Source organism: Camponotus floridanus, unplaced genomic scaffold (genome assembly GCF_003227725.1).
Source record: "Camponotus floridanus strain SB8 unplaced genomic scaffold, Cflo_v7.5 scaffold49, whole genome shotgun sequence".
NCBI lineage: Eukaryota > Metazoa > Arthropoda > Insecta > Hymenoptera > Formicidae > Camponotus > Camponotus floridanus.
The window spans coordinates 361,747-389,262 of record NW_020229647.1 but is presented as its reverse complement, the minus strand read 5'-3'; the positions used below and the strand labels follow the sequence as shown (position 1 = coordinate 389,262).

Here is a 27,516-nt window from a genome sequence, read left to right as displayed (position 1 = left end):
TCCGACAAATGAAGGCCGAAATACCCGTCGGATGATGGGTGCTCCTAATAGAGAGGGATTCCGTTCAATTATGTCTTATGGCGCCATTCCATCAGCAATTCGCCGCGATTTTCAATGGCCAATAAGATTCGTCCAAGAGAGAATAAAAGATAGCTTTAAAATAGGGATGAAAGGTGGAAAATACGTAGAATGGAATGAAATTTGTATGAGCAATTTAATCCGACTCGCGTGCTAAATTTCAAACAGAGAAATCATAGACAGTACATTATGCAGTTTCAGTCGTAGATACAAATTATGCGACTACAATGATATCAACTGAGAAATGATATAGCATTGATAATATTAATTAATACAGTACGAATCACATTTAGTTTGAAAATGATTTCAATTATTTTTTGCGATATTAGCATGCGAAAATATAACACTACGTTAATATATATCGTTAATATATTTCAGTTTTCGTCTTTCTCTGATAAAAATCCTCGCTAGAGAAATTAAAATCATTTTGTTATTTCTTGTAATTTCGACTTTGAATCTGCCATAGTCTCTTGAGATTATTTACTACATTCCAGCGGAGTCTTCGACTTAATTTTCCGACAGTTCTCCAAGCTCAAAAATGACACGCATAGAAGACGAATTTTCAACTTCTACAGTGTGTGATGGAAATTCACAAGTCCTTTCTACCGCCTGGTTTGATCATCGGTAAAGAGATATCAGAGTTTCGTGGTTTAGTGAACGTATGCATAAAGCAGCCCAGCTCGGAGAGAGAAGCACAGTTTCGTCTAATCTTCCTGTATCTCGCTTCTCTTTCTTGGTCTCTTTCCATTTATCCCGCTCTCTCTCTCTCTTCCTCGCGCGTGCGCTTTCAACCTCTCACCCTCTTTGCCTCTGCTTCTTGACGACTTAAGCACCTCAATTTGGTACATTCGCTTAATCCCCTTCCCAGAGGACTCGAAGAGGGGTAACAAAGTAAGGGAAGATGGCGGGAAGATAGAACGAGGCCGACGTCTGACGCCAGCACAGCTGCGTGCTAAGCAAAATGCGAGATGCGGTAAAGTGCAGTTTGCAGTTCCGTTCGTCCCCGATGAAGCCTGTCAGCCAACGACGCGCAAAAAGCGGCTGACTCACATCTAAGAAACTTACATCTAATTAACAGTGATTAATTAATGTGCTACGCTCCGCGTTTCTGCCATCGTTCTGTTCAGTAAGATATCATTATGCTTCTCGTATGTCAGACATTACCGTACTTTGCGACTTTCTTATAATCTGTGACGATGTAGAAATTCTTTTTTATCTTGACCTGATTTTGACAGATCAGAGAAGATGATTTAAAAGTCACAAAATATTTTTTCAAATCTTTATAATAAGAAATAAAACGAGAAAATCAAAAACAAATTTTTTTATTTAAAAAATTAAAAAAATTAAACACAAAAATTAAAGACATCCTGAATAATTTATTCTTTTTTTTTTCAAAATGTGATTTCTAATTAATTAATATTTTAATTTCAATCCACGAGATTTCAGGAAGCATTTATATTCTATGATGCTTAATCACACGTATAGTAAATCATTATATAATCATTTTCATAAAAGAATGTGGAAATAATTTTTCATAATAAGTGATAAAGGAGAGCATATTTAAACATAGTAGAAATTATTAACTATGTCAACATGTAGTAAATGCAGACGAAGCATCTCTCTCCTATGTCTTTTTACTCCGACAACCTACAGTTATATAGGCACTTACTCGTGACATCTCCGAAAATTTATGACGACATAACTCCACGAGAGACGGCCACACAAACGCGAAACAAAAACGTATTTCGAATGTTTTGTTTGACGTACAGACCTTGTAATCTATGCCTGTCATCATTCACGCACGCGCGTGCATTAATGCATTGACTTTGGCAGATTCTTAGCAGCATCACTGCGTTTTATGACGATATAAATAATAAACGTACTTTGTAAACTATTATATATTGTGAGATTTTATTTATAGAAAGAAGACTCAACTTTGTTAGTATATAAGTAAAAGATTTCATAACTTCAAAGTATATATTTCATTGAATTTGGGAAGAGCTGACTTTTCCTTTAAAAAATATTTCAACCAAGCCATAATATTAAAGTTATGTATATATGTAATTATAATATAGTTATGAAAGATAAAAAATTTTAAGAAAAATATCGAGCGTGCTGTAGATATAATGTGTAAATAGAAATAACAAAATGTTATTTTTCAATTAAGTTGAAGTAAATTTTGTTTAAAAAAAGAAATAAATAATGTAGATATTTAATTACGAATATAATGGTAAAGATTAAGAAATTTCATTTTTATTTTTCTTGTTAAAAGAGCAAATAAACTCTCCAAATTTGCTAGTTTTTAATTAAGAGAAAGTACGTCAATATACTTTATATGTAGAAACAGCAACATATATATACAGAACAAATGTCTTTCGGGACACTTTGTACATAGAATATCTCGGAATATGTATTTCTAATGCATGCTCGTATTCCCACAATGTAGGGATGTCATATGAAATGTGTGTGATAATACCCGTCCGTGAATAATTCAGGGATTAATAACGACGAATACCCAGGTGGCTCAAATGCGGCAGGACTGTAGCGCTGATCGATGCCAAGGAGTAACGGATCGGTGTAGCTATATTCGAGTTTTAGGGCGGCTATTAGAAAGTGATGGCTTGCCAAGAGAGTTCGGACGCCTCGAAACCGCAGCTTCGCGGTTGGCACGGTAAATCAACAAGTTGATATCCGTTACTCGGCCCAACTGAGACCACATCAGAGAATGAGAAAAGCAGAGAGACATAGAGATGAAGACAAAGAGATAGAAGGAGGAAGGAGAGAGAAAAGGGAAAGAGAGAGAGAGAAAGAGAAAAAGAGAGGGGTAGAGAATTTGAAACGTTAGATACAATGATTATACCAAACGATAAAACTGTCTTCAAAGTGCATAATCTAGTACATAAACCCGTTCAATATTGCAAACACGTTAACTCTCAAGACGCATCCGGTGGCGCGATTTCCTACAGAGAGTGTCTGCGAAATATAAATATTATATAACTTAGAATCGCAACGTCGAAAAAGCGTTATCCATTGGGAGCAAACTTACTCTAGCAAATTTCACAAGCAGCTCGGAATTGTTAATAAACTTGGAGACGTTGATGTCTCGGGGGATTCTCTCATGACGCGATAAGATATTTTAAATTATATAGGCCGCGCGCACGCCTATACATACACGCTTGGAAAACCGATACTTAATAATTTCTTTGCTGAATTCGAAGTTATGTGATTATATTAAAACATTTTTTTGGAAGAATATTTTTATAAATTTTACTAATTGCAAGTTTTAATATATATTTAATGTAATATTTACAACGAAAATTATGTCAACTTTTTTATTTTTTGAATCATACATTATTTACATATATAGTAATATAATATTTTAAATCATTATATATATATATATATATATATATATATGTACATATGTAGATGTGTTATGTGTATATATATATTTACACTTAAAAATTTTAAAGTTTTTTTAAAGAATTACAAAATTTAAAAAATTATAATTATGAGATGATTGAGAAAATAATTTTCCCAGACTTTTTCGAGATTTATTTACATATTTATTATTTTTAATCTGGTACTTTGAAAAAAAATAAAAGACAATTTTGTCTAGCAATTTGCATTCTAGTAAATCATTAACAAACGTACTTTTAAAATAGTAGCAATCAAGCATTTACAGTTAGCTAGCTTTATATTCCTCATTCAACAATCATTACAAATGAAAAGGTCGCGTGAGAAACTGAGGAGTGGCAGATATTTAAAGTTTGTCGTGGAGGAACTTTAGGAACAGTTATCAGTGTAACAATCAATAAGGGGAGAGTCTATAGACCGTATACAGCCTGTATGTGATAACATATTAATCGGTTATAGAGGAGTACGTCCGAGAAAGCCGTAATGAAAGTGGTAATTTGAGTCTATGACTAGTATAATGCGTGGTGCAGACATTTACTAGTCAACTTTCCGTCTAAAACAGGTTTGAATTGATCAGTAATAACCATAATTGCTAAGTCTCTTCTCTTTAGGAAAGACTTAAAAGTCTCATATTCGACGACAGTCAAAAACTTTATCTTTTATTACTTTTATTATTTTATCAATTCTGAATTAAATTTTATTAATTATTATTTTATTAATTATTATTTATTATTTTATTAATTCTGAATTAAATTTACTGAATTAAAAATTTAAAAAAATTATACTGGAATTATTATACTATTGCGTAGAATAAAAGGGACGCAATGAACGAGTTAATCGCAATGCACATGAAATTGTTTTTGAAAAGCAATACGTATTTGAAAATAAAATTTAACAATATTGTTTTATTCTATGTTTATTATATTTGGGATTTTTTTTGGAATTAGAATCTTAACAACATATACATTTGAATCATAATATATAATATTTGAATCATAATAGTACAGTTCTTTAAAGATATATGATATGTTCTATATTTTATCATTCTTAAAACTTCAATTCAATTCTCGATTTCGAGAGTGACGGAATGAGCGAGTACGCGATCGATTTATCATGGAAATGCGAAGAGTACTGATACAAGTACTGATAAGAATACTTATACGTTAAAGGAGGTGAATCGATTGATAAGGCGATTCGTGGCAATCGCGATGTGAAATCACGACTTGGGCGACGAATCGCACGAGAAATCGCTCTTCGAGAGCTGAAATGGTTATCTAGGTGCGTTGATCGCTGTTTCGGAAACTTAGATTATGGTCGTCTCGGAGAAAGCGATTAGGTTCATGGTACGCTGGGGCGCAAATTGGTTCTTGGGTGGTTTGCTTGATTTATTGCTGTTTCAATCGACAACCGTATCGCTACGTAATATACAGCTAATTACACAGTAAGGTGCTAGCTGATAACTACCTTTGTTGCTTCGAGCTTGGTATCGGTATCGATATCGAGGAGATAACGCACACGATATCCACTATTGCTGTTATGAGGGTGCTTGACGATTGATTACGTACATAAATTTTGTACTCGCGAAACTTTCATGGTAGAATTAATAAGCGACACAAAGGAACACCTATAATCGTCTTTATTACTTCGAGACTTAGAATATTATTACCTCAAAGAGAAATGATTGAGGTCATGGCAAAATGAGAAGATTGAAATTAATTCCAACATTCTTGTATTCCGTCCTTTTGCCATTTAAAACTAATGATTATACTGTGCGTACTGCAATATATCTGTATAATCGATAATCGAGAATAATGATGTATCTATAATAATGATAGCCTTCGATGTGAATTGAGATCACGGCTGACTAACTAGCGATTCAGAATGGAACATTTAAGGAAATGAAGGATTTGATACATATTTAGTAATGCATATTGAGGGCAATTATTATTAATGATTGCTAAAATGACGTTACATATATATGTCAGTTCATGAATATCATGTCATTTTTGCTCAATTATCGACAATTTATTGCCTTCTCTACAGGAAGAATATAATTGATTATCTGATAATAAATGAGAAGAAAGATATCTGTCATCAGAATTTAATTATAATAATTATGTCATAATAAATAAGATAATTTTAGGCAGAAAATTGAATACCAATCCTATGAATAATTACAAGTAATAAATTATGTTGTAAGACGATAAAGAAAAGTAATTACATAAATCTTAAATAATAGATAACAATATTAGAGTCATTTAAAAGAATCATTGCCTTTATAAATTGATATTATTCGTAAAATGGATCATCAAAATTTGATTAAAAATCAAATGATATTATTAGTTTGAATATAGTTACAACGTAATACGTATACAATCAATGAATTACTTATATGATTTGCGGTATAATGATATACGCCAGATTGGAAATAATCCGTTTCATAACACATTAGATGCAACTATGTATTATTAATCGGCTTGATTTATGAATTGATTATAGTTCAACGATATTATAAATCAAAATAATCGTAATAAATAATATTACGAAGCATAGTTAAGAAAAATGTAGCTGCTGCCAAAAAGAACTAATTACAAGATTTTTTAGCGTTATAATAGCGTGCAGAATTTCAACCAAAAAGAAGGTCCAATGGAAATGAGCTTTACAAAGTGTTAAATCGATGTAGAAATAACGTTATCGTTATCATCGGTGTTCCTCGTAAAACGAACCATCAAAATTCAACGACATTAAAAATAAAATAGTCGCTTCGTTTCCTAGCAGCTCTTTCGGTATCGATCACCGAGATTCCACATCGTAAATACGTCGCGGGAAACAAACAAAAGTTCGCACAAGTTTTATGTGCCGACGGGGGCGAAGAGGGTGAGACCAGGGGGAGAAGACGGAAAGAGCGCGGAGGTCTAACTCCTCGTATCCATTTACAAGTTTTAAATCGTTCCGCCGGCGTGCCTTTTGAAAGAAACCTTTTACCTTTATTCTCAATGCACGATAAAATTCTGAAACGCGCGTTCGCCGGCCGCGTGGCTTTTAAACGTTAACACGCGCTTGCTTGGTACAATGGCGACGGGGTCGCATTATACTCGAGAATCGGAGGGAGAACAAGTGATATAGGAAGAAACAAGGGTCGACGAGTGGTGACGAAGGGGTGAAGAAGAGTGCCGTGCTACTAAGTGGAAAGAAGACGGCGGAGAGAACAGAAAACTGCTGTTCCCTCCTCGCCGTCGTCGTCGTCGTCATCGCTGTTTGCTACTTCGATTTCTTTGTATAAAACAGAATAGAGCTGCATCAACAGGGATAAACATTTTTTTTATTTCGTATAATGCATATTTATTCGTATATTGATGGTATAATTTTTATACCACTGTTTCAGATATTGCTCTATCTAATAAATATCTTAACAGATGTCTTTATATAACACGGAGAGGAGATACTTTTTTCTTCACGAAATGTCTTCCGATGTATATTTCATCAAAATCAATTATCAATAAATGCTGTGAGAATTATTAATTATCTAATTTAAGTTGGACGATTTAATTTGACATGGTAATAACACCAATCCATGATAATGAGAGATATATGTCAGCTTTCGCTTCATCGATCCGATGTGTATTTAAGTGAATGTTCGCGAAATCATAAATAATCGTTTTTGCCATAGTCGCTCCGTTCGACTATTTGTACGGCTTTTATGAAACCGTAAGATATTCTCGTTTAATTTGCATCCTCGTTGAACGAGAAAAGGATACGCTGTAACCTCGCGACCTGACAGGTCGCGACGATAATTCCATGCCATTGGAAGAGCTTATGGATCATTTAAGGGGCTCTCGAAGGTCAAGAGGACGGGAATGGACGAGGGATTCAAGGTTTTTTTTTATTGAAATGAGCGCATCTGCGGCGACCAGCAATGGCTCGGCCAGCTGAGCACGCATTTTTTTCCTCGCCTCGTTCAACTCCACAGCGTCTGGTCGGTCGCTGAGAGCGGTTACATCCCTCTGTATGTCGACCACGGCGCGAAAATGGAGCTTTGCGGGAAGGCCATGAGGTCCGGTTACGGAGATAAATTTCCTTATGAAAATTCGAATTCGATCGGGGAAGCGATGCCCCGCTATTCGCAATTTATTGGGGCTTTTGTGAATCGCTGACCGTGCTCTTACATGCCTCTCGGTCATTCTTTGTCGTTTTCAGCGCCGTAAAAGAAACGCGCCTTAAAGATGACAAATATTTTATCTTTGCAACGATTGAAGATTTAATTTTATTGGAAATACTTTAAAATATTATTCACTAAAATATCTCTCTCGAGAAGTAATTTTTCCCTCGTAGAAATTGTAATTCTCGATTCTGTTCTAAAGGAATGCGACCTCTCGATACATCGTGTAATACCGCTTGAAAAGACAAACGCTATCAAGGAATGTCAATGGTAGTCCACAATGCCGCACTACGCTCGTAAGGGAGAGAACAGTCAAAGTGATGGAAGCAGTGGGCCGCGAAGCAGAGTAGTTAAATGTTACCGGTGTCAGGACATGGCCTTTGTGTTAGGGGAGTGCTTGGGCTCCGTGGAGTTAGCTAGACTGGCAGAGTACTATAAATTACATAAATGAAGTAAGCCCCTTCCGCGCTCAAACGGACGTCTTGCCAAGTTTATAACTTAATCACTCGTGCTACCTCGTAGCAAGAGGAGAAGCTTAGGTGGATGAGAGGATGCGAGAGACGCAACGGAACGGCTCGAGACGAGAGCGGGAATGTCGGAGACAGATAGCGTGAAGGATGTAAGAGAGAAAGAATCCGGCGAAGAACAAGCCGAACGATTAATGGTGTCAGCGTTGAATAATTGAATGTGTCGCGCACATATTGTTTCAACACGTTTTCAGCAAGCTTTTTTTCTTCGCGACCTGCTTGTTTTAAAGCAAGATGTATAAATAAAGATACATTATCTCTCTCTTAAATCAATAATTACTTTCTCAATCATTTATTTATTAATTTTATTAATTTCGATCAATTATCATAATTAAATTTCTAATAAATATCAACGTTTTTTAAGTATTACGTGAACTGCATAAAAATATTCATTTTTTTATTTTTGTATAAAAATATATTTTAAAAATATATTTTAAAAATATTTTTTTCTTACTTTCTTATCTTATTATTTCTTATGTTTATTATTTGCTAAATATTTAAAGGTATACATATTTGAAAATTTTATCAAACACTATAATTTTTTCTCTCTAAACTCACGATAGGAAGTAACTTTTAAAAACGTTAGGAAAAAATATTATTAATTATACGGAAATTAATTATCTCGATACTCTTTGACGTATCTTTATGAAAATGAATTAAAATCATGCATTGCTGACTTTTATTTTTCCCGAATGACTATTGGGTGATTTTTAATTATGAAACATCTATCTTTAGCAATTGCTTCAATACGAAAATACTAAACTCGCTAACTTCTTATCTTAAGCAACATCGTGCGTTGAATTCGTCTAACTCGCGCTCGCCGGATATCTCGAGTCTGAATTACTAGCCAAGAGAGGAGCGCCGGCGCGAGGAAAGAGCGAGATTAAAATCGCCCGGAGAGCAATGCAAAGTTTTTAATAACCCTTGATGCTTGATTAAGTTACGGCTCTCTCTTCGCCGGCTCGCTGTCTCTCCTTCCCGCTGTTCGTCTTGAGCTACGGAGATAAATTTCGCGGAGATTTCGCTTAGACCGCGTTCGAGCGGTACGAGGGAAGAAGCGAGGCTCGTTTGCTCCGTCAGCTAAATTAATGGAAATCTGGATGGTTTCTTATTTCCGCGAATATGCAGGAGAAACTTGCGGAGAGCTTGCATTCTCGCCAATACCGCTTACTCCAATTCAAAATTATGTAGATATATTTATTAATGCGGATTGAGATCCGGTTGAATGTCGAGTGCCTTTTTACTCATAATATATGATAAATGTAATTTGACTTTTTTATAATTTAATCCGCCATGTATCGATATCGGCACAAATTATCATAATATTGAAAGACACACGTGATAGAAAATTAAATTAGCAAACATTTCTATAAGTCTTTTATATTCTAAAACTAATAAAAACCTCGTTAATATTTAACAAGATCATATGTTTTTCCAGGCTTTGGATTCGTCACATTTCAAAGCGAGGATGTTGTCGACAAAGTCTGTGAGATCCATTTCCATGAAATCAACAACAAAATGGTAAGTCGCCAGTCAAAAAAATTGGTAAAAAGATTTTAAGAATGTTCCTTTTATTTATAAGTATCCGCAGAGGTCGCATCAAAAGATATTTGCTCCTTACTTGCAGATGCAACATTAAGCAGAATTAATTTTCTATATAATCATCTTTCCGTTATACGTATTTGATACACACGTCGAATATGCAAAAGTACATACAAAAGTAGTTACGTAAAAGATGTGGAAGAGCTGGATTCTCTAGTAAGAGAAATCTCTGTTTACATTCTATTACAACGAAAAGCTCTCTCACGCGTCGGTTAAATATTTTCTTGATGCCGCCTTGTAACAACCCCAAAGTAAACTCGCGTCCAATTCAAAGCCTCTTCCAATTTTTCTTATTCTCAACAGTTACTTATTTTTCTACGAAATTTATAGCAAGACTACTAGCAAAAGCCAACAATTACCCGGTAAATTAACGGAAGAAACCTTTCGAAATACGAATAAAACGTCTATTGTAATTTCTCTTTCAACTTACCACCAAGGATAATTTACCATAAAGAACGACACACGCACACAAGCTTAAAAATGTAACGATTCCGACAAACAATAACGAAACACCTTCCGAGATCTATCTCAACCATCCTCCTCGTCGAACCTCGTTCGAAGGCGCTCGGACGCTTCACCCATCTCATCTCCGTCTCCTCACCTCACCTGTCTCTATCTGACATTTCAAGGTCGAGTGCAAGAAGGCACAACCGAAGGAAGTGATGCTCCCAGCGAATCTGGCCAAGACGCGAGCGGCCAGCAGAGGCGCATACGGTGAGTTGGTGATGGTCGCGACACCCACCCCCGCCACCTATCGCTACGCGCCGTACCCCCTGCCGACGGCGGCCGCCGCCGCTGCCCACGCGGCCGCGGCGGCCACCGCCGGGCCCCCTCACCACCACTTGCTGGCTCCGATAGTCGCTACCGCTGCACCGAGCGCGGCCGCTACCTACCAATATGCGGCCAACGCGGCCGCCGCACCTTCGGCCGCCGCGGCAGCCACCACCGCGGCGGCGGTCTACGACGTGAAGCGCGCGATCGCGGCCGCGGCCGCGGCCGCGGCGGCGGCCTCTTACCGTCCGCATCCGGTCGCGGCCGCGTCCCGCGCCGCCGCGCTCACCTACTCCATGAGCGATCTGCTCGGCGTGCAGGGCCTCGACATGGGCGCCGTTTACCACCCGATACCGACCATCGGCCTATGACCTACGATACTCACGCCCCTCTCGCGACCGCAATAAATCGCCGCGCGATTTCCCGGGGGCTCGTGCTTGCGCGTTCGACCCTTGTTTCAGTCGGTCGGTTTTAGTCGGTTTTAGTCGCTTTTCCTTTCCACGTCTCTTATTCTCGACAGCGAAGTTTCTCTCGGTCTCGTTGTAGCATGGATAAGTCGTAAAGATAAGTTTAATGATCCGCGCGTGTCAAAAAATGATGTAGTCATGTAATCTCAAAATGCAAACGCGATACTCTCTCTAATTTTGTTCGGAGATTGTATTTTGATATGTGCCAAAATAATTAGATTCGTCAGATAAATCGCATAAAAATTACGCAGTTCGGAGCTCAATAAGTTGACTATATTTTTATAAGGGAAATTAGCATTTTATCGAGTCTATCTAATGTAAGATTCAATTAGCCAACATTGTTCGAGATCTTTACTTGTTAATCGTAGATTCCAGATGAAAAACTAGTCTCTCTCGTAGCATGTGAGTTATTTTTCTCAACGAAATATTACATTAGATTTTAAACGATATTTTGTACATTCCTCAATTGAGACTGTTTTAGACTTCGTTTTGAAGTAAGTAGTCAACGAAGAAAATCGAAAGTATTAATTAATATATGTCGATTAGAGGAATGATCGAACACGCGGATGTGATAGATGTCGATATCGAAAAAGTGCAATATCGTAGATTAGAAAGCTCGTTCTTATATTTGCCGGTTTGAGATACATATCGAGGACGCGATACTATTCGCGGTTTACAACGTTCGGCAAAACTGTGATCGTAGAAACAGAACGCGTAGCAAATTGCAGATTTACTCGACGCGTAGTAGTTACCTATGTGGCCTCATTTTCTTAGCGAAAAATTTAGAACAACGAGACGACGTATCACAAAAGACTGGTAGTTACTTCGTAGATAATTAGTAACGCAGGTAGTAGGACAATAAACGAAGTGTTCAAATGTAGAGAGAAAAAAACGGACCGAAATGATCCAACGTTGCTCAATAGAAGATTGCCGTCGCGATGAACGTATCTCCTTCGGGGATTGTCTTTCAATTGATATATTTGCAATATTCAATGAAACAATTTAGTCATCTATGATATATAGCAAAAATCTCTAAAAATTTATTACTCTCCAAATAAACGATACTAAATATAAGAATAAAATTTATGGAACTCTTGATCTTTTGACCTTTAGAAGATAATCATTTATTCTGATGTTTCTGAATGTAAAACATTTCTGTACGATCGTAATATTTTTAATTCGAAACTGGTGCATCAATACGTGATAGAAACTTATAAAGGATTAAGAGAGAGAAAGAGAGGGGATATTAATGATTTAAGATACTTGATGTATTGATGTTTAATCAAAAAGTATATATCATATATACTTTGAAAGGTTAAATATAATGATAGAAATATCTTAATTAATAAGGATAGGCAAAATGTACGAAGGTAACTGGTATAAGTCATGTCTAATCAAGTTTCGATCATCTACCAACATCGATAATTAAGTTCTCGGCGTCTATCACACTTGCCGTTAAAAGCATTTCAATTAAAACGCTGTAGAACTTAACGCCGACATCGAGCCTTCAACGAAGGAGAAACGATAGAACAGGAAATCGAAGGACAGGTGAGCTCCTGTCGCGCGACAATTTTCAGGTCACCCCGATGGGAAAACGAAACGACAATTCCCCGATGGAGAGATCGTATGTTCGCCTGGTGGCTGTCAATTCGTTGGTAGAAACTTAGTTGAAATTTTAGCGAGCAAAACTGTAAACGTAGAAATGGCCGTCTGCGAGGTTACGCGCGACGAGACCGGATGATAATTAAAAGCCGCGAAATGGAAAGATGCGGGGGAAAAAAACAGTTTCGCGTTTTTCATGGCGTATTTTCGAGGGTTGTCAAAAAACGGCGGGATATTTATCGGGGCGAAACAATCGTTCGCTCGATCGGCGAGCGCGCTCCTCGTCGAGGCCGTTGGTTACGAATATTTTATCAGAAAACAGAAATATAAAATAAAAAAGAAAAACACATTCCCAGGTAACGGTGCGCCGCGTGTGTGCCGCGATACGAGCGATAATTGAAGGAAATCAATTAGCGGCGACGCGACGAGGGGGCGGTTAGCGCGACGAGAGCTCGCAGCAAATGGTCGGTGTATTTCTCATTTGTCGCGCCTTCCGGAATATTTTTCGCAAGTGACTTCATGAAATTTCATAATTTCGAAGCAAAAAGGAACTTCAGTGTTCTCTAAACGATATTAAGATACTCAGAAGAAAAGAAACACAAACTCTCGACACTATCTATATGTATATACATGCATACGTGAATCTATATACATATACGCGTATAATATATTTATATTCTATATACTTTGTATGGGATGTCCCAAAATGAGCGAGTACGTGTTTTATTGAAGCATAAAAAATAGAACTCGGAGAATAGAAAGAGAAATAATTTCGTGACAAGACGCGTTCTAGAATACATAAATAAATATAAATGAAATGAATCTCTAAATGGACGTGAACAGAAAAATGTCATTTCAAAGCTTAGTTATTGCTCGAATTAATAGCAATGCGACAGATATAAAGCTTATTTAGAAAGCAAAAAAAATAGATTCCGGATAATATGCGCCAGTGATTTTCGGACATCCCGTATAGATATGTACCTAACGACCCATTATAGATTACGCCAGACGATATATAAGTTATATTGTTTTGTATATCTACCTATTTGGTAATACTATAGCATTTGATATGATATCGATATATTTTGTGAGAGCCGCATATTACACCTTATAGTTTTTTGTAATAGATTAAACAGATATACATATCTCGAAACTATATCTACATATATATATCTATCTATCTATCTATACATATTTAGGTAATTAGGTAAACATTTGTGTTGTTACCAGACCTTAGACGTTATTGATACTCTAGGCGCTCTAGGTTCGATTAGTTAGAGCGAATCAGTTTTGGGCGAATTAATATACTATGTACACGTTCCTACCGTTGAGACTACTAGTGGACTATAGCTTTTGGGAAGTCACTATAATATCGTTAGCTTAGATTATACTTTAGGCACTTCTTCGCGGAAGATCGTGTGTAGGCTCGCTTGCTATTATCGACAGAGAATTAAATCCGAAAAAAGATTAGAATCTCGCCTCTGTCGTAACATTCCTTCGCTTTCGCTTTAGAAAAGCTTATTCACAATCAGTTTTTTTTTTCGAGAAACAAAAATATACAGCGAGAACCTCAGCGTCTTCCGCAAAGAAAATGCATTTTAACAGCGGCTTCAAAAGAGACCTATTACATTGTACCTACTTACTTAACGAGCTACGTTACATAGTACATTTATATTACGTTACACGTAATATTATACCTCTCTATATAGGATACATACTAAATATATATCGTGCGTACACCTATCTATACCTATGCCTCAGTCTCCCAGTATTCCTACTTATATATACTACTTGTTACATAGTATTTAACTCTTCTTAAACCACATAGCATCGTTTATCTTGATAATAATGCGTGAGTCGTGTGTGTCTTAGACAATACGTACTTAGCCCGAGAGGCGCAACACTGTCAGTTTCGTAAGTAGACCTTGAAGAGATTCGTTTGAACGAAACGCACTTTCGTTCCGTTGGCCTTTGTGACGCTTGGCTGGGGCCGGATTTTGGTTTTACGGGATTACCGAATATCTTATAGAATATCACGACGATTTGTAACGGGGGCGCAGAACGACTCAAGACGGAATGCACCCCCGATACACGGCCTCGCGAATGTTCTCATCCCCCCTCCCCCCAAGTGGAACGCATCGAAAAGGGGGAAGCATAAAATTCTAGTAAGAGTAGCTCAATGAATTCCACGTTGCCGAAGCCCCATCGATGTGACGTAAATGTTAATCGACCGGCAACTCGATCGTAAACTCGAGCTGAGACAGGCTTTATGCGCTCCTCGGAACTGCGAGAGACTGTTAATGTTAATGTCGTACGTAAACGTCTGCTCTACGTGAGATCGATATGTTGCATCTGAGAAAGTACACAGGGTGTATTACGTAGATGCCCCGTATAGAAAGCATGCGCGTAATTCGCGCAACAATTATTTACGTGGTATCGTCGAGATCTATTCACGTGTGTTTCGATGATAAAGATACATCTATATTATGCTGCAAACGATTCCATTGAAATAAATGCGAGATAGTGCTCGACGTATACATGCAAATTTTATTGTAGCTCGGAAGAATTTAGAAAGCCATTAAGACAGAGAAAAAAAAAAAAGAGAGCAAAACGATAGTAAAACGCCATTGAGCGCGCTTGACGTAATCAAAACCAGCCCGGTAGAGAGACTTTAGGTACGGAATTACTAATACTATTAATATGTATCAGTGTATATTTTAATGGCTAGAATAAACGCTCTTATACTTTTTCCATCTGCGTATATTGTGAGAGCAACGTCGATATGGACACTAGCATAGTGAGTCAGTAGTGTAGTATTGTGGTCGGTGTTTTTTTCAATATTGTATCGTCAATATAAATGTGGTAGTGGTGCCGGTAATATGCCATGCACGCGACGTAGCAACCAGCCAATATTAGAATGTTCCATCCCACATGTGTTTCGCTCAAATTATTCCGCAAACAGTTTGTCAGAGTTTGCGGAACAACAATCGAGTGGTGGCATACTACCGACCCTTAGTCGATATCTAATAAGCTATATAGACAGCCTAGCAAATATTACTTAACGGTAAATAATTAACTAATATATACCTTTGGAGGCTACAATAACCATAGTTTATAGGAGGGTTTATTTTGTCGTAGATTGGAGACACCTCGGCCGCGCGTAGTTACTAGTACCTTGTCACACAGTTTAGTCGATGCGCTATATAGTCGATGCGATATACATATATACATAGTGAAAATCTTAGTTGTGTGGTCTTTTGGATTAGTATCGAATTATGAAATTTCATGAATGCCTTGATCTCTCTGTCATTCTCTTTCTTACTCTTTCTCTATATCTTTCTTTCCCTTTCTTTCTCTCTCTTTCTGTTTCTCACTCTCACATACATTTTCTTATTCTCTGATTAACCTAGAGAGCTTCTAATCCTGTTTTTTCTTCTCTTCTTTTCTTTTTTACATTCTCTTTATCGTTTGGACCTAGTCATCCGTTACACTTGAATCGTTGATCCCGACGAATTTCTGCAACGCTTTGCTTCATATATTTAACTTATCTCCATGTACATATTCTTAAATGTCTATGCCTATATCTTTCGCCTGCTCGAAGAAAAATATTGGTCCTACGTTATATAATTTTCAAGGAATTGACACGTGAAAACTTGATTTCCGACGTTAAAGTCACTTGTAAAGTTTTCAAGCGATCAATATCTTTCTTCGTACGTAGTTGCAGAAATTTTGATGGAGACTTGAAATCGTTGCACTAACGAACACGCAATATGAATGAAGGGAAAAGAATTGAAAAAAAAAAAATGAAAAACGAGAAAAGAAAAAAAGAGAGAAAAATGCGTTGTGCTCACAACACATTGATCTGCCTCGAATCTACATTTTAATCGAATTTATTTTTCCTTATAGATTTTATGTGGTCTCTGGGAGCATTACCTGATGGTGAGTATGGAATATATTAATATATACATATATCAACTTTTTATATATCTCTAATATAAACTCAATACTGACGGTTCCTATTATAATTAAAAGACATATAGCTAAAATAATAATGATACCGTATGATTTAACAATCTTGATATATAATCTACATGACATATATAACTTATTTTTATATATAACATATTTTTTTAATTGACTAATATGAATGCGCAAAATATGTATAGAATTAACTATTAACTTTGTTAGCTTCTATATTAATGAAAATTTAACTTATTAATTAGAATATACGATTATAATAGAAATAACTTAATAGGTTAATAGGTTTGATTTAGTCATTAGCAGACTAAATAAGTTTATCGGGTTTTTATATATTTTTATCAATTTTTCCATTATTAATCCAACTTATGATAATTTATAAAATTATGATAAAAATCTTTTTAATTTTCTACCGATTTTTTAAATAAAAATTATGTTATAATAGTTGAATATGATATTAGACATGCTATTTATGAAATGAGATAAAAATGTTTTCAATTTTTTCAAAATCTTTTTAATATTCTCTTTAAACTTCTCAAGATGTAAATTCAGCAACAATAACATATTAAATAATTTATAAAATTATCATTGAGAACATATATATGAAAAAGGTCAGAAATAAATTCAAATTATATATCTATAGAAAGAAGAACCTGGAAATAAAATTATTATACATTTTCACATATTATACAAATTGAAACATATGTAATTATAATAAATAGTGCTACTGAAAACACTGAAAAGAATTAAATGACTCTTTGTATCTAACAGCATTGCCATTCAAAAGCGCAGAAACCATCGCACGATTTCGAATATAAGAGAAGGAGAATATAACGAGGGATTTTCGTTTTATTTGCAGGTTTCCCAGCGGCAGCGTACGCGGCATACGCGGCGGGTCGCGGCTATTCTGGGTACCCTAGTTTCGGATTACCCTACCCGACAGGTAACCATCTTAGTCTTAACCATCTTAACCACCACAATGCGGCCCACATCGCGCCCCTGAACTTGAACTTAAACCTCATACAGGCGCAGCCCGCGCCCCACCATAATCCGCCCACCCCGACACCGCTCTTTTACCATCCTAATCTGGACCTCTACAACGCCATGCCTCTGTGAACTAACTCGCCGACTAACGGTACCGACCCGAGCTGTGTGCGCGCACTCTAACCCATCGCTACACGCTAATTGACTATGCTGTTGCTTCGTCCATCCGATCCCATCGCGATGAGAGAGCGTGTCGCGACGCGATTAATATGCCGGGCCGGAGATAGGCTCCGTGTTATCGAGGAGACTCGTGCAATTCGCGGAGAGCGCGGCAGAACCATGCGATGGTCCTCTGTCGGAGGCTGCGAACAGAACGACGGCCCGGAACGTTGGAGCAGGTTCCGCTGAATGTGCTGTCGCTATTCCTCTTCGCACAAAAAAGGACGATAAAATTTCTTAAAATGCGGCGAGAGGATTCCTCTTTAAAGCAGGGACCCCTCCGATTTCACAAAGTTTCGCGCCACTCTCGACAGCGCAAAAGTCGGGATAGGACAGGCGAGAAGGAAACGGGAACGGGAATGGGGACGCGAAAAATGCTGCGTCGTGAGAAAACTTTGCCCGGTGTTACAAGATATTCGGGGATAAATTATTAATGTCGAGCGATGTCGGCTTGCCGACACGACCGCTCGCTCCGGCTGCGATATCGGCCTCGCTTCTCTATGAAAAAGTTTGTACATTATTGGAGTGCTTATTCGATACTTGTCGCGATGTTGGTTTCGCGTATTTTCTTACAAAACGAGGATACCGTCGGGCAGCAGCCGCCAGTGAAAATCGTACAAATCGATAAAACTTACTATATTGAAGTTCCCCTGCCGCGTTAATCTAAGAACACTAAAGAAAGATTTGTTACTTTGCTACCGATAAACGAATTTTAATCTACATTTATTTGCGCGCATTAATTAGAAAAATGTTTTAGATGAATTTCGACTATCGCCCTGTTATACTTTATTTTTCTACTATATTTTTAAATAACTTTTTTTTTAAAGAGAACAATGCATTCTATAGGATATAAGTAATCTATTCTCTTTCTCGTTCTGCGATAGACAATAAATCACCGGGTGTTTGCGAAAAAGTAGCGTTACCCGTGGATTTGGAATTTATTGAGCTGTTATAGCCGCGGTATACTATTGGCCCTCCCTCTTGCGTTGAGGCTATAATTTTTAAAGAATTTAAAATCTCAAAAAATCGCGTGTATTGTACACTTGAACGAAAATATAGAGAATGTAGGTAGAACAATAATGCACGTGAATATATTACATTGCGTGTAAAATGGCTCGCAATTCAAACAATTTTATTCAATTTATAGATGTATTATCGTTTGAAAATATTTCGGTAAGCCACTCTATGTGAAATCAATCATTCCTTTCAATAACGAAATGCGTCGCAGTAGTAATCCCAATAAAAGCAAATATCCAATCAATGTTTTGAATACATCAGCAAATGCCACTAAATATTGAAATAGCCGATAAAAGTTATTAGAAAATACTTTTGCTTTTAAAGCATTTATTAGCCAAAACTATATAGGACGCGGTAAAACCAATATTATATATTTTGCGAATACGCATTGGTATTTCGAAAATACGATGTCAGTGAAATTGAGTTTGAGCTGTTCAGAGCTGTTTGGCTCGGTTAACGGATTGTGAAATCGATCGTAATATAAAATGTGCGGCAAAAGCAGAGTAAAATGTCATTGTTGATATCTCGTAACGAGTACATATCGATTGACAATGATACGCGAGAGAACCGCATCGCGGTCCACCCTGACACATGCATGCAGCTATTGGCATACGTGTACGTATGGCTACAGCGATTAATAGGGTACCCAAGGAAAATGAGCACGTCCATCTTTCACTATCGATCTATTGAAATGGATGATGGCTCGCTGGCGAACCTTTCGAGCCTTCTTCATATTCGCAAAATGAAAATCACAGATGCATTGCACTTGAATAAGTTCAAGGAGAATGCGTCTCTCTTCTACTATACATTATCAACATCACGAGATTTTATGTTTGATGAAAATAATAAATTATTAATAAATTATATTAGTTTATGTTTTCGCGAACTTTGTTATTTATTCACTTATTTCATTCTCCATTTTTGAAATTATTTTTTTTTAACGATATTTAATTATTATTTAAATTTTTATTATTATTTCGTATAAATTTTTATTTTATAATGAAGATTTCTGAAGTAATATTAAATTAAAATGTTAGAGAAAAAAACAGTAGAAAGGAGCAGAAGAAAAAGTAATAAAAGCAGTCGAAAAAAATACATCTTGTTTAAATCTATCTAATTGTAAGTATATTGCATCTGTGAATTTCATTTTGAAAAATTGAAATGAGAAAACAAGTCAATTTTTAATTATTTTTTAAACATTTGCAATAAATATTTACAAAAGTTTTCGTGGTTTATTTTAGCTCTACAATTGCGAATCGTTTCGCAAATTTCATATAACTATAACGCTCTCTTAAGGGCTTTTTTTTATCCTTCTTGACGCCTTGCAGGACATTATACACGCTATCGCTCTCATGTGCTATGTGCTTGCTTGTCTCTATCAATCTTATCTGGTAAATGTACGCACGTTTTGTTCCGCGTGTTCCGCGAAAAGCGATTGCGATCAAAGTTACGCACTCCCCTATAATTTTAACCCTCGCACGGTTTACCGCTCCTCTGTGTCAAGCATGTAAAGCGGTAATAACGCGTCACGTCGTTAGCGTCGGACAAACTGCGACCGGTGCCTCGTCACGATCGGGATTAATTATCGCGGGAGATAGTATCGCGTCATATTCGCGAGGAATGCTTTGAGGAAACGCACGAAACGCGATTCCTCCTGCCGAAGAATCAGAATCTATGCAGCGAAGTACATTGACTCTTAGAACAATATACGCGGATGGGAAGGGATCTCATAAATTATGTATAATGTTTTTCGGACATTGACCCATCCCTCAAGAAGCCTGTTTTCCTCCGCCCTTCGTCACGTCCTTTCTCGAAACCGATCCTCGCTCTTCTCCAGGGATGTGCTCAATGCTTTCAGAATCGTTTCCAATTTCCTTCGGCAACCGCTACTTAAAGTATTTGAATAACTTTTCGGAAACTCCTTTCCCTCCCCGCGCGACCACCTTTCCAACCTCTTCGTCCATATCTTTGATCCTCCCGTCCCGACTTGTCTTATTGCGTACAGTTCACGAGGCATGGTGGTAGAAGGAAAAGTGGATATCATCCGCGATGATTGATCGCTATAGAGGAGTATTCCTCGCCACCCCTTCCCTCCCCCCCTCCCCCCGCCTGTCCGTCTCCCACAATGTATTTCCAATGTCCGAAAAACATTCGTCTGTTAAGCCACCCTCTACGCAAACACGGAAACGGGGCGATCTTCTACGCAGGAACGAATCCGACATGGGGTTGGAAAGATATTTCTGAGTAGGGGGCAGCGATGTATATTCGAGAATATATTCGCTTCGCGGGAGAACTTCTTTGGGGAAAGTCTTCTGCTCGAATGTTCCTGAACTGCAAATATTCCGAGAGCAGGCAAATGGCAGTCGTGATTTAACGATCATTGCTAGACATTCACCTTCGCGTCACGAAACGAAAGCGCCGAAGAACGCGAACTGAATTCGCGAACCGGGGTTCGCGTATCATATATTGATAAATATTCTTCAGGAAACTTAGACATGAAGAGGCGCGCGTTAAAGTTGTTTTCACGAAAGTCAAGTTGCGCGTTTTCACCGATAAATAATTGATTTATATCATGTATGATTTATATACGATATATATTATATTCTCTTTACAGAATCTTGTATTTCAATTTTTAAGATTAAATTTATATCCTTAGCCATTTTATCATCTTCTATGTGCTTTAGGAAAAATATGCATATCATTTTAAGATTTATAAGTGGATAGTATGACATTTTCATTATAGAATCACAGTATTGTGATTATTAATTAAACTTTAAATAAAGCGAAAATTACAAACAAATTTGATTCTGTCGTTTGCTGTTTTGAATCATATTCTAAGATGGATGAGATATTTAATACGTCAGCGCGACATTATGTAGCAAATTCGCTCTAGTTACGCTGCAAGTTTCCTGAAAGCAAAGTAGTTTCCGTCAGTAGTTTATTTGTTAAATATTGACGTGAGATCGGCGTGTCTCAATTACGTATCCGAAACTATACTGCCGTTCACAAGTTAATTGACTAAAGAAGATAATGTTTACGTGAAACATTATCAATGAGCATAAAATTAGTCGATTATGAATTTATTTCTATATAATATGTAACATAGAAAACAATCAGTTTCTCATACACAAATTTCACGTTGTTGCAAACTATTATTACTATTTCTCTATTGATAAATAATTCCGATAAACATTGATATCTCGGCGCAATGAAAAAAATTGAATAAACGCGATAAACGAGAAGCATCGTTTTCGCAGTTTGTCCGATACATTAAACATCTCTCGATGTTTAATAAATTTCGATTCAATTTCTTATTTTCTTGCGGTGATTATTACGAATCATCAACATTTTCGATGTATTTGATCATCAAACTAATAAAAACGAGACGAAAGGGATAACAGCTGTATCACGAAATAATTTAATGAAATTTTAAATTAATAAAATTTCGAAAAAAGAGAGAATGATCAGAGACACAAGAGGTTGATAATTTCAGAATCTGAAATTAATCCTCTCTCTCCCTTCTATTAGATCGCTGCAGGGCTACTCCGCGGAATCATTCTCGAGGAATGATCATAGGAAATGACGGAGATCGCGTAAAAAGATGAAAATTAGAAAAGAGCAAGACGCTCAATCTTCGTACGAATTGAGGAACATCGAAAAAGAGAGACAGGGAGGAGAGAAGGAGACTATGAGGAGCAATTTCTCGCAAACGTATCAACCTGTCGTTCTCTGATACGCGCTAAAATAACTTGATTTGTTAGATTCTCTCGGTTCGGTCGCGAGACGGATGGTAAAAGGCCGAATCTTTTTTAAACCGTGTGACCCGTTTTTTACGAGAAAATAACGAGCTGCAACGTCTCCATATTTTTCCCGGGATAACGCCGCTTGAGTAGACAACGTAACGACGACGGCAACGACGATTTCCTCTTAGAATGCAAACGCGATATAACGAGCTTCTCTTCTCTTCCCTGCTCGAAGAAGGACGGTAGTCCTAGACGCCTCATTGAACATCAGTCGGTTTTTCAGAGGAGCTCGAAAGGACATCTCCTTTTCTTTTTGTCGGTTTACCCTTCGTCTGCGTGCGCGGACTTTGCGAGAATATCGAGCTCTTCTCTCCTCCTCATCGCTCTTTCTCGACGCGTAACGAATCTATCATACGAGGATCAATTTTCTTGTACAAGAGCCGATTTGAGTTCATACGATTCTGTCCGGGTTGGATTATACGAATAGTAGAATATCGGAGGGAGGAAAGAGGACAATCTCATAAAGGATAAAACTGGCGCGTGCGCTGTTAACGAGAATATTTGTTATCCATTTATTGTTCGATTGACGTCAATGTGTTATCAATGCGATTGTTCTTTCAGATTCTTGTTTTTATTGCTCTTCCTTTCAACATGTCCGATTGTATGAACAGCGCGCCATTTGTAGAGTAGGTTACGGTCGATAAACGAGAATGAATAGGGATTTAAAACTCATTATTGTCAATTAAAACCATCCCAATTTTTGCTTCAATACGCGTTTTTGTAGACGGACAATGGAAGATTATCTATTGGACTTATCTGGTTTAGATAATACATAACTTTACATGTTAATGACGTTTTTTGATAACGTTTAATGATAATAATCGCTTCAAATGTTATATGTTAAGCAATCATACATTGCCGTCCATCGTTAAAACGTTATCCTTTCATTATAAGAATCAAAATATTGTTTTTATAAAATAAATCTAATTCCTAGATTTCTAAAAAAGCAGAATAATATCAAAATTAACACCGTCAAACAGCTCATGTTGTAAAGTACTTACAGTATATCTCTCATATTATTTGTCGTTTTCCGTATCAAAGTATATGCTCCGTAGTAGAGTTTTAATCTTTACACATATCCTTGTTCTCTAAAGATTGAAAGTGAAGTGAATAAAATTTCAGGCCTCCTTATAGGCGTGTAACACGTAGTATATTTACAATATAACTCTCGCTCCAGTGTTCGGGTCGGTGAGTCATTGTAAACAAATAGTATAACTGGGGGGAGGTCACTTTAGGTTAAGGCTACGGCCTACAGCTTTATTCAGTCAGTTATCAATCTTTAACCGAAGAAGATCTGTGAATGAAAATTTAAACTACTACAAAGGACAGCAGAGAGGAGCATAAATATTACGAGACGTTTACTGTAAGTACTATATAACAGAGAATAGATATTTGACAGTTGAAAGACTTTTCTAAGAAAATGTATCAAAATTTGTTCCTATTTATCCTTCGATGTTTTATATTAATTATAATTATATTGAATTATTTCGCGAGATTTCGATTTCAATGAACACTAACGTATCCGACAATAATTTACAGAGCTACTACATTTAACTCAGTTTCATTGCAACTGTAGTTTATATCATTTTCAAGTGCGCTTCAATTCACATCGCGCGTCGCGTTATTTATTATTTATTACCCCTAGTATAGCAACGGGTACTTGAGATAGCGATATCGGGTGCCAGGACAATCGATTACACTCCTCCGAAAACATTCCTCTAAACGCGGAATATTTCTATTCGTACTTGATTCGATTAGAGAACGAGAGAGAAAGAACGAGAAGGAGAGAAAAGAGAAACGAGAGTTTTACACGCTCGCGATTCGCGTACATACACGCGAATCGAAACTCAGTCCTTTCAGAGCCAGGGGGTGGCCGGGCAGCTGCGGCGAAGCGGAAGGGTTGCGCGGGTAGAAGGGGGTGGTAGCAGAGGCGCACCGTCGTATTTCACAGTCATTACCGTAACGTGTTACCGTGCGCGCTCGTTGCGCCACGCAATAAATCGTCGGTTACCGTTACCATACCAGTGGATGGAGAAGGGGGAAAGGGTAAGGGAGATGAACACGGGGGGTTATTGTGGTGCCTCAACCTGCCGTCGTGCGTTTCTACTAACTTGCAACAATCGCGACCTCCTTCCGATTCTTTGCGCTTGTGTATCTCCTTCCTTCTTTTCCCGTTCTTTTTAAAATGCAACTTGGTTTCGTTCTTAAATTTCGAATAATATGCATTAAGCAATAGAATATCTTCTTTATTACAAATGGTTAATTGTGTCCTTTTTTATACTTAATCATTATCTTTTCAATAATTGTTACCATTTAATTTGAAAATTATATTGTATAAATTAACATATAAATTAATAAATTTCCTTTTATCTGCAATTGTTTTAATATAACAAAAGATCTAAGATAATTATCTGTTTCTTTAGAATTTAAAGGTTAATGATGAAATATACTCGCGGACACGCTGCGTTTTCATTAAAATATTTTCTCATGCATCATAGATCATTTTAAAATTGCATTTTATAATTTTATCTACTCTTTTAAAATTCTTTAGATTATACACAATTTTAAAAATAAAGATGTTTATATATATATGCATCTATATCTCCAATGCACCAAATCTCTCTTTATAATCTGCGTTTATCTGCCAATCTTTCTTATTTTTGCTCCAATCGATACTATATAAACTACTCTAAGAACATCGCAACGCGACGTATGGGTAATATTGCATGATTGCTTCAATACTCACGTAATATTAATTCCACGACAACCTCGACTCTTGCGTTACTTTGGAGAGAGCGTCATTACGTTTCATCGTATGACAGATTTTTCTTTTTTTTTTTCCTCCGCTTTTATTTCCGTTTTTGCGCTTCTAGCCTTTGTTTCGTTCCATCGACGGGCAATGCACATAACTCTCGTACACTTTCCGCTCTCTCCCTTCCGTCGTTTCGGTCTTTGTCTAACGCGAACACCCGACTCGCTTCCATTGGCGAATTCAAGCCGCGAGTAGATATCGCCGGAAATAAAACCTAGCGAACCTGGAAGAGAGTAAGAGGGAGGGAATGATTTGAATTTCAATTATTCTTGCGAGCGATACTGCAGTTTCTTTGCGGATGCGCGCGAATTGATTTGGTTTGTCTAAAATCTTAACGAGTACGAAAAAAGTTACAGATCCGATGCAATGATTACAGTTTACAACGTATAGAGGTGTAGCTGACAGGAAATAGCGAGAAGAAAATAGATATGCGTTATATTTAAATATAAATTTACGTAGTGTGTGCATTTATTTTCTGGAAATATCTTCACATCAAGAAAAATTCTTTAATATACAATCATCTTGTCATCTTTCCTTCCTAATATTTTGTATCAGCATCCGCGAGCATGTCCAGCAATGCTAATTATAAGGGCATTTAACAGAATAAAACGACAAGAGAAAATACCGATTGCGAATACAGTAATAATAGGTATAAATAATATTATATTTTAATCTTACTGTTATTTAACTTTAATCCAATTTACTGAATAAATTTGCTGCATAAATTTTGAATATCGCAAACACAAGAACTTTACACGAAAAAAAAAATATATTGCTAGAGTGGTCGAAATGATTTTATGGAATGTAAGATTAATGCCGAGCCTTTTCGACCGCGCAATATCGGGCGCGAATTGCTCTCTCCTCTTACATTCGCACCGACGAGAGATATATTTTCTATGGATCGTGTATCTCTCGCTGTATCATATATATACATACATATATATAAATATATACATATAAACTCCCCGTGTTGTACATATCGTTCCACGAGGCAAGGCTAAGGTAATACGTTATAGTTTAAGGAAAACCTCAACTCCGCGCTAAGAATCCCAAATATCCGAAGCTTATATATAACGCGTGCCGTTTCGGGAGATTTACGATATCGCCGTCATGCGAGAGACACATGCAGTATATACGGCGGCACCTGCTCGCGTCCGGGAACACAAATGCAAACTCGCCCTCGCAACGAGTTGCGTACAAACATGTGCGCGCGTGCACGAGAGCGCGCACACAAAAGCGCTCGAGAAATTTCGCTCCGGAAATGCACTGGGTCACGAAAGTCTACGTACATCCGAGGAAACTTCAAGAAAGTGTCGGAACTGATGTAAGGTCCTGCATTTTTGAAAAGTATCCATGTTTCACTAGGAACAAATCGAACCTTTTAGAGGAAGATACATTTCAGAAATATATGATATTAAAGTAGCATAATATCGTTAAATGCTCTCCCGCTAATATTTTATCGATAAATTAATCGATAACGTAATTATTTTACATTTTATATAAATATATATTTTTTTCTTTCGCAAATGTAATTATGAATATTTTGTAAAGGTTTTGTGATTTTATTTTTTATAGACCGCGCATATAATTGAGTAAATATAAATATACATTTAAAATAATCGAGGAAACTGGATTTTATTATTTTTTCTCTTTCACGTTAATTTTGTATATTTTTGGAAATAATATATTTTTCCGTCAAACAGTATATGCGGCAACATCTTTTAATTCTTCTCTTCTTTTTCTTCTCAAGCAAATCGCATTTTTTGTTAAATTTATTATATTTCATTCTCCATGCTTTCGGCAACATCTTGTAAATACGCGCAATTGTACAGTCATTTATTCACATCGCAAATATTATTATGTATACATGAGATATATATATAAAAAACGATATAAATAAATATAAATATATATGTATACAAAGCGCGGAGATAATATATACGGAGCGGGTGATGTAAATTAATGTTGCTCATATTTGTTGAAATACGAATTGTTTTGTGAATTATTAATGGAATCTCATTTATTTGTACGATGTATAGCGATCATTTATCGGTGATAAATATGGAATTGCTACGATTAA

General features: G+C 36.8%; 1 protein-coding gene across 6 annotated transcripts in view; it reads left to right on the top strand.

Annotated features, from left to right (window-relative positions):
- LOC105251501 (RNA-binding protein Musashi homolog Rbp6) overlaps positions 1–27,516 on the top strand; it is a 591,643-nt gene that overhangs the window by 540,621 nt on the left and 23,506 nt on the right. For all 6 annotated transcript variants that reach the window (XM_025412217.1, XM_025412214.1, XM_025412215.1 and 3 more), the window contains 4 exons: positions 9,620–9,702; positions 10,413–10,497; positions 16,530–16,562; positions 17,461–17,544. In XM_025412217.1, coding sequence (XP_025268002.1) covers positions 9,620–9,702; positions 10,413–10,497; positions 16,530–16,562; positions 17,461–17,544 — 285 coding nt within the window. The remainder of the gene's footprint in view (positions 1–9,619; positions 9,703–10,412; positions 10,498–16,529; positions 16,563–17,460; positions 17,545–27,516) is intronic.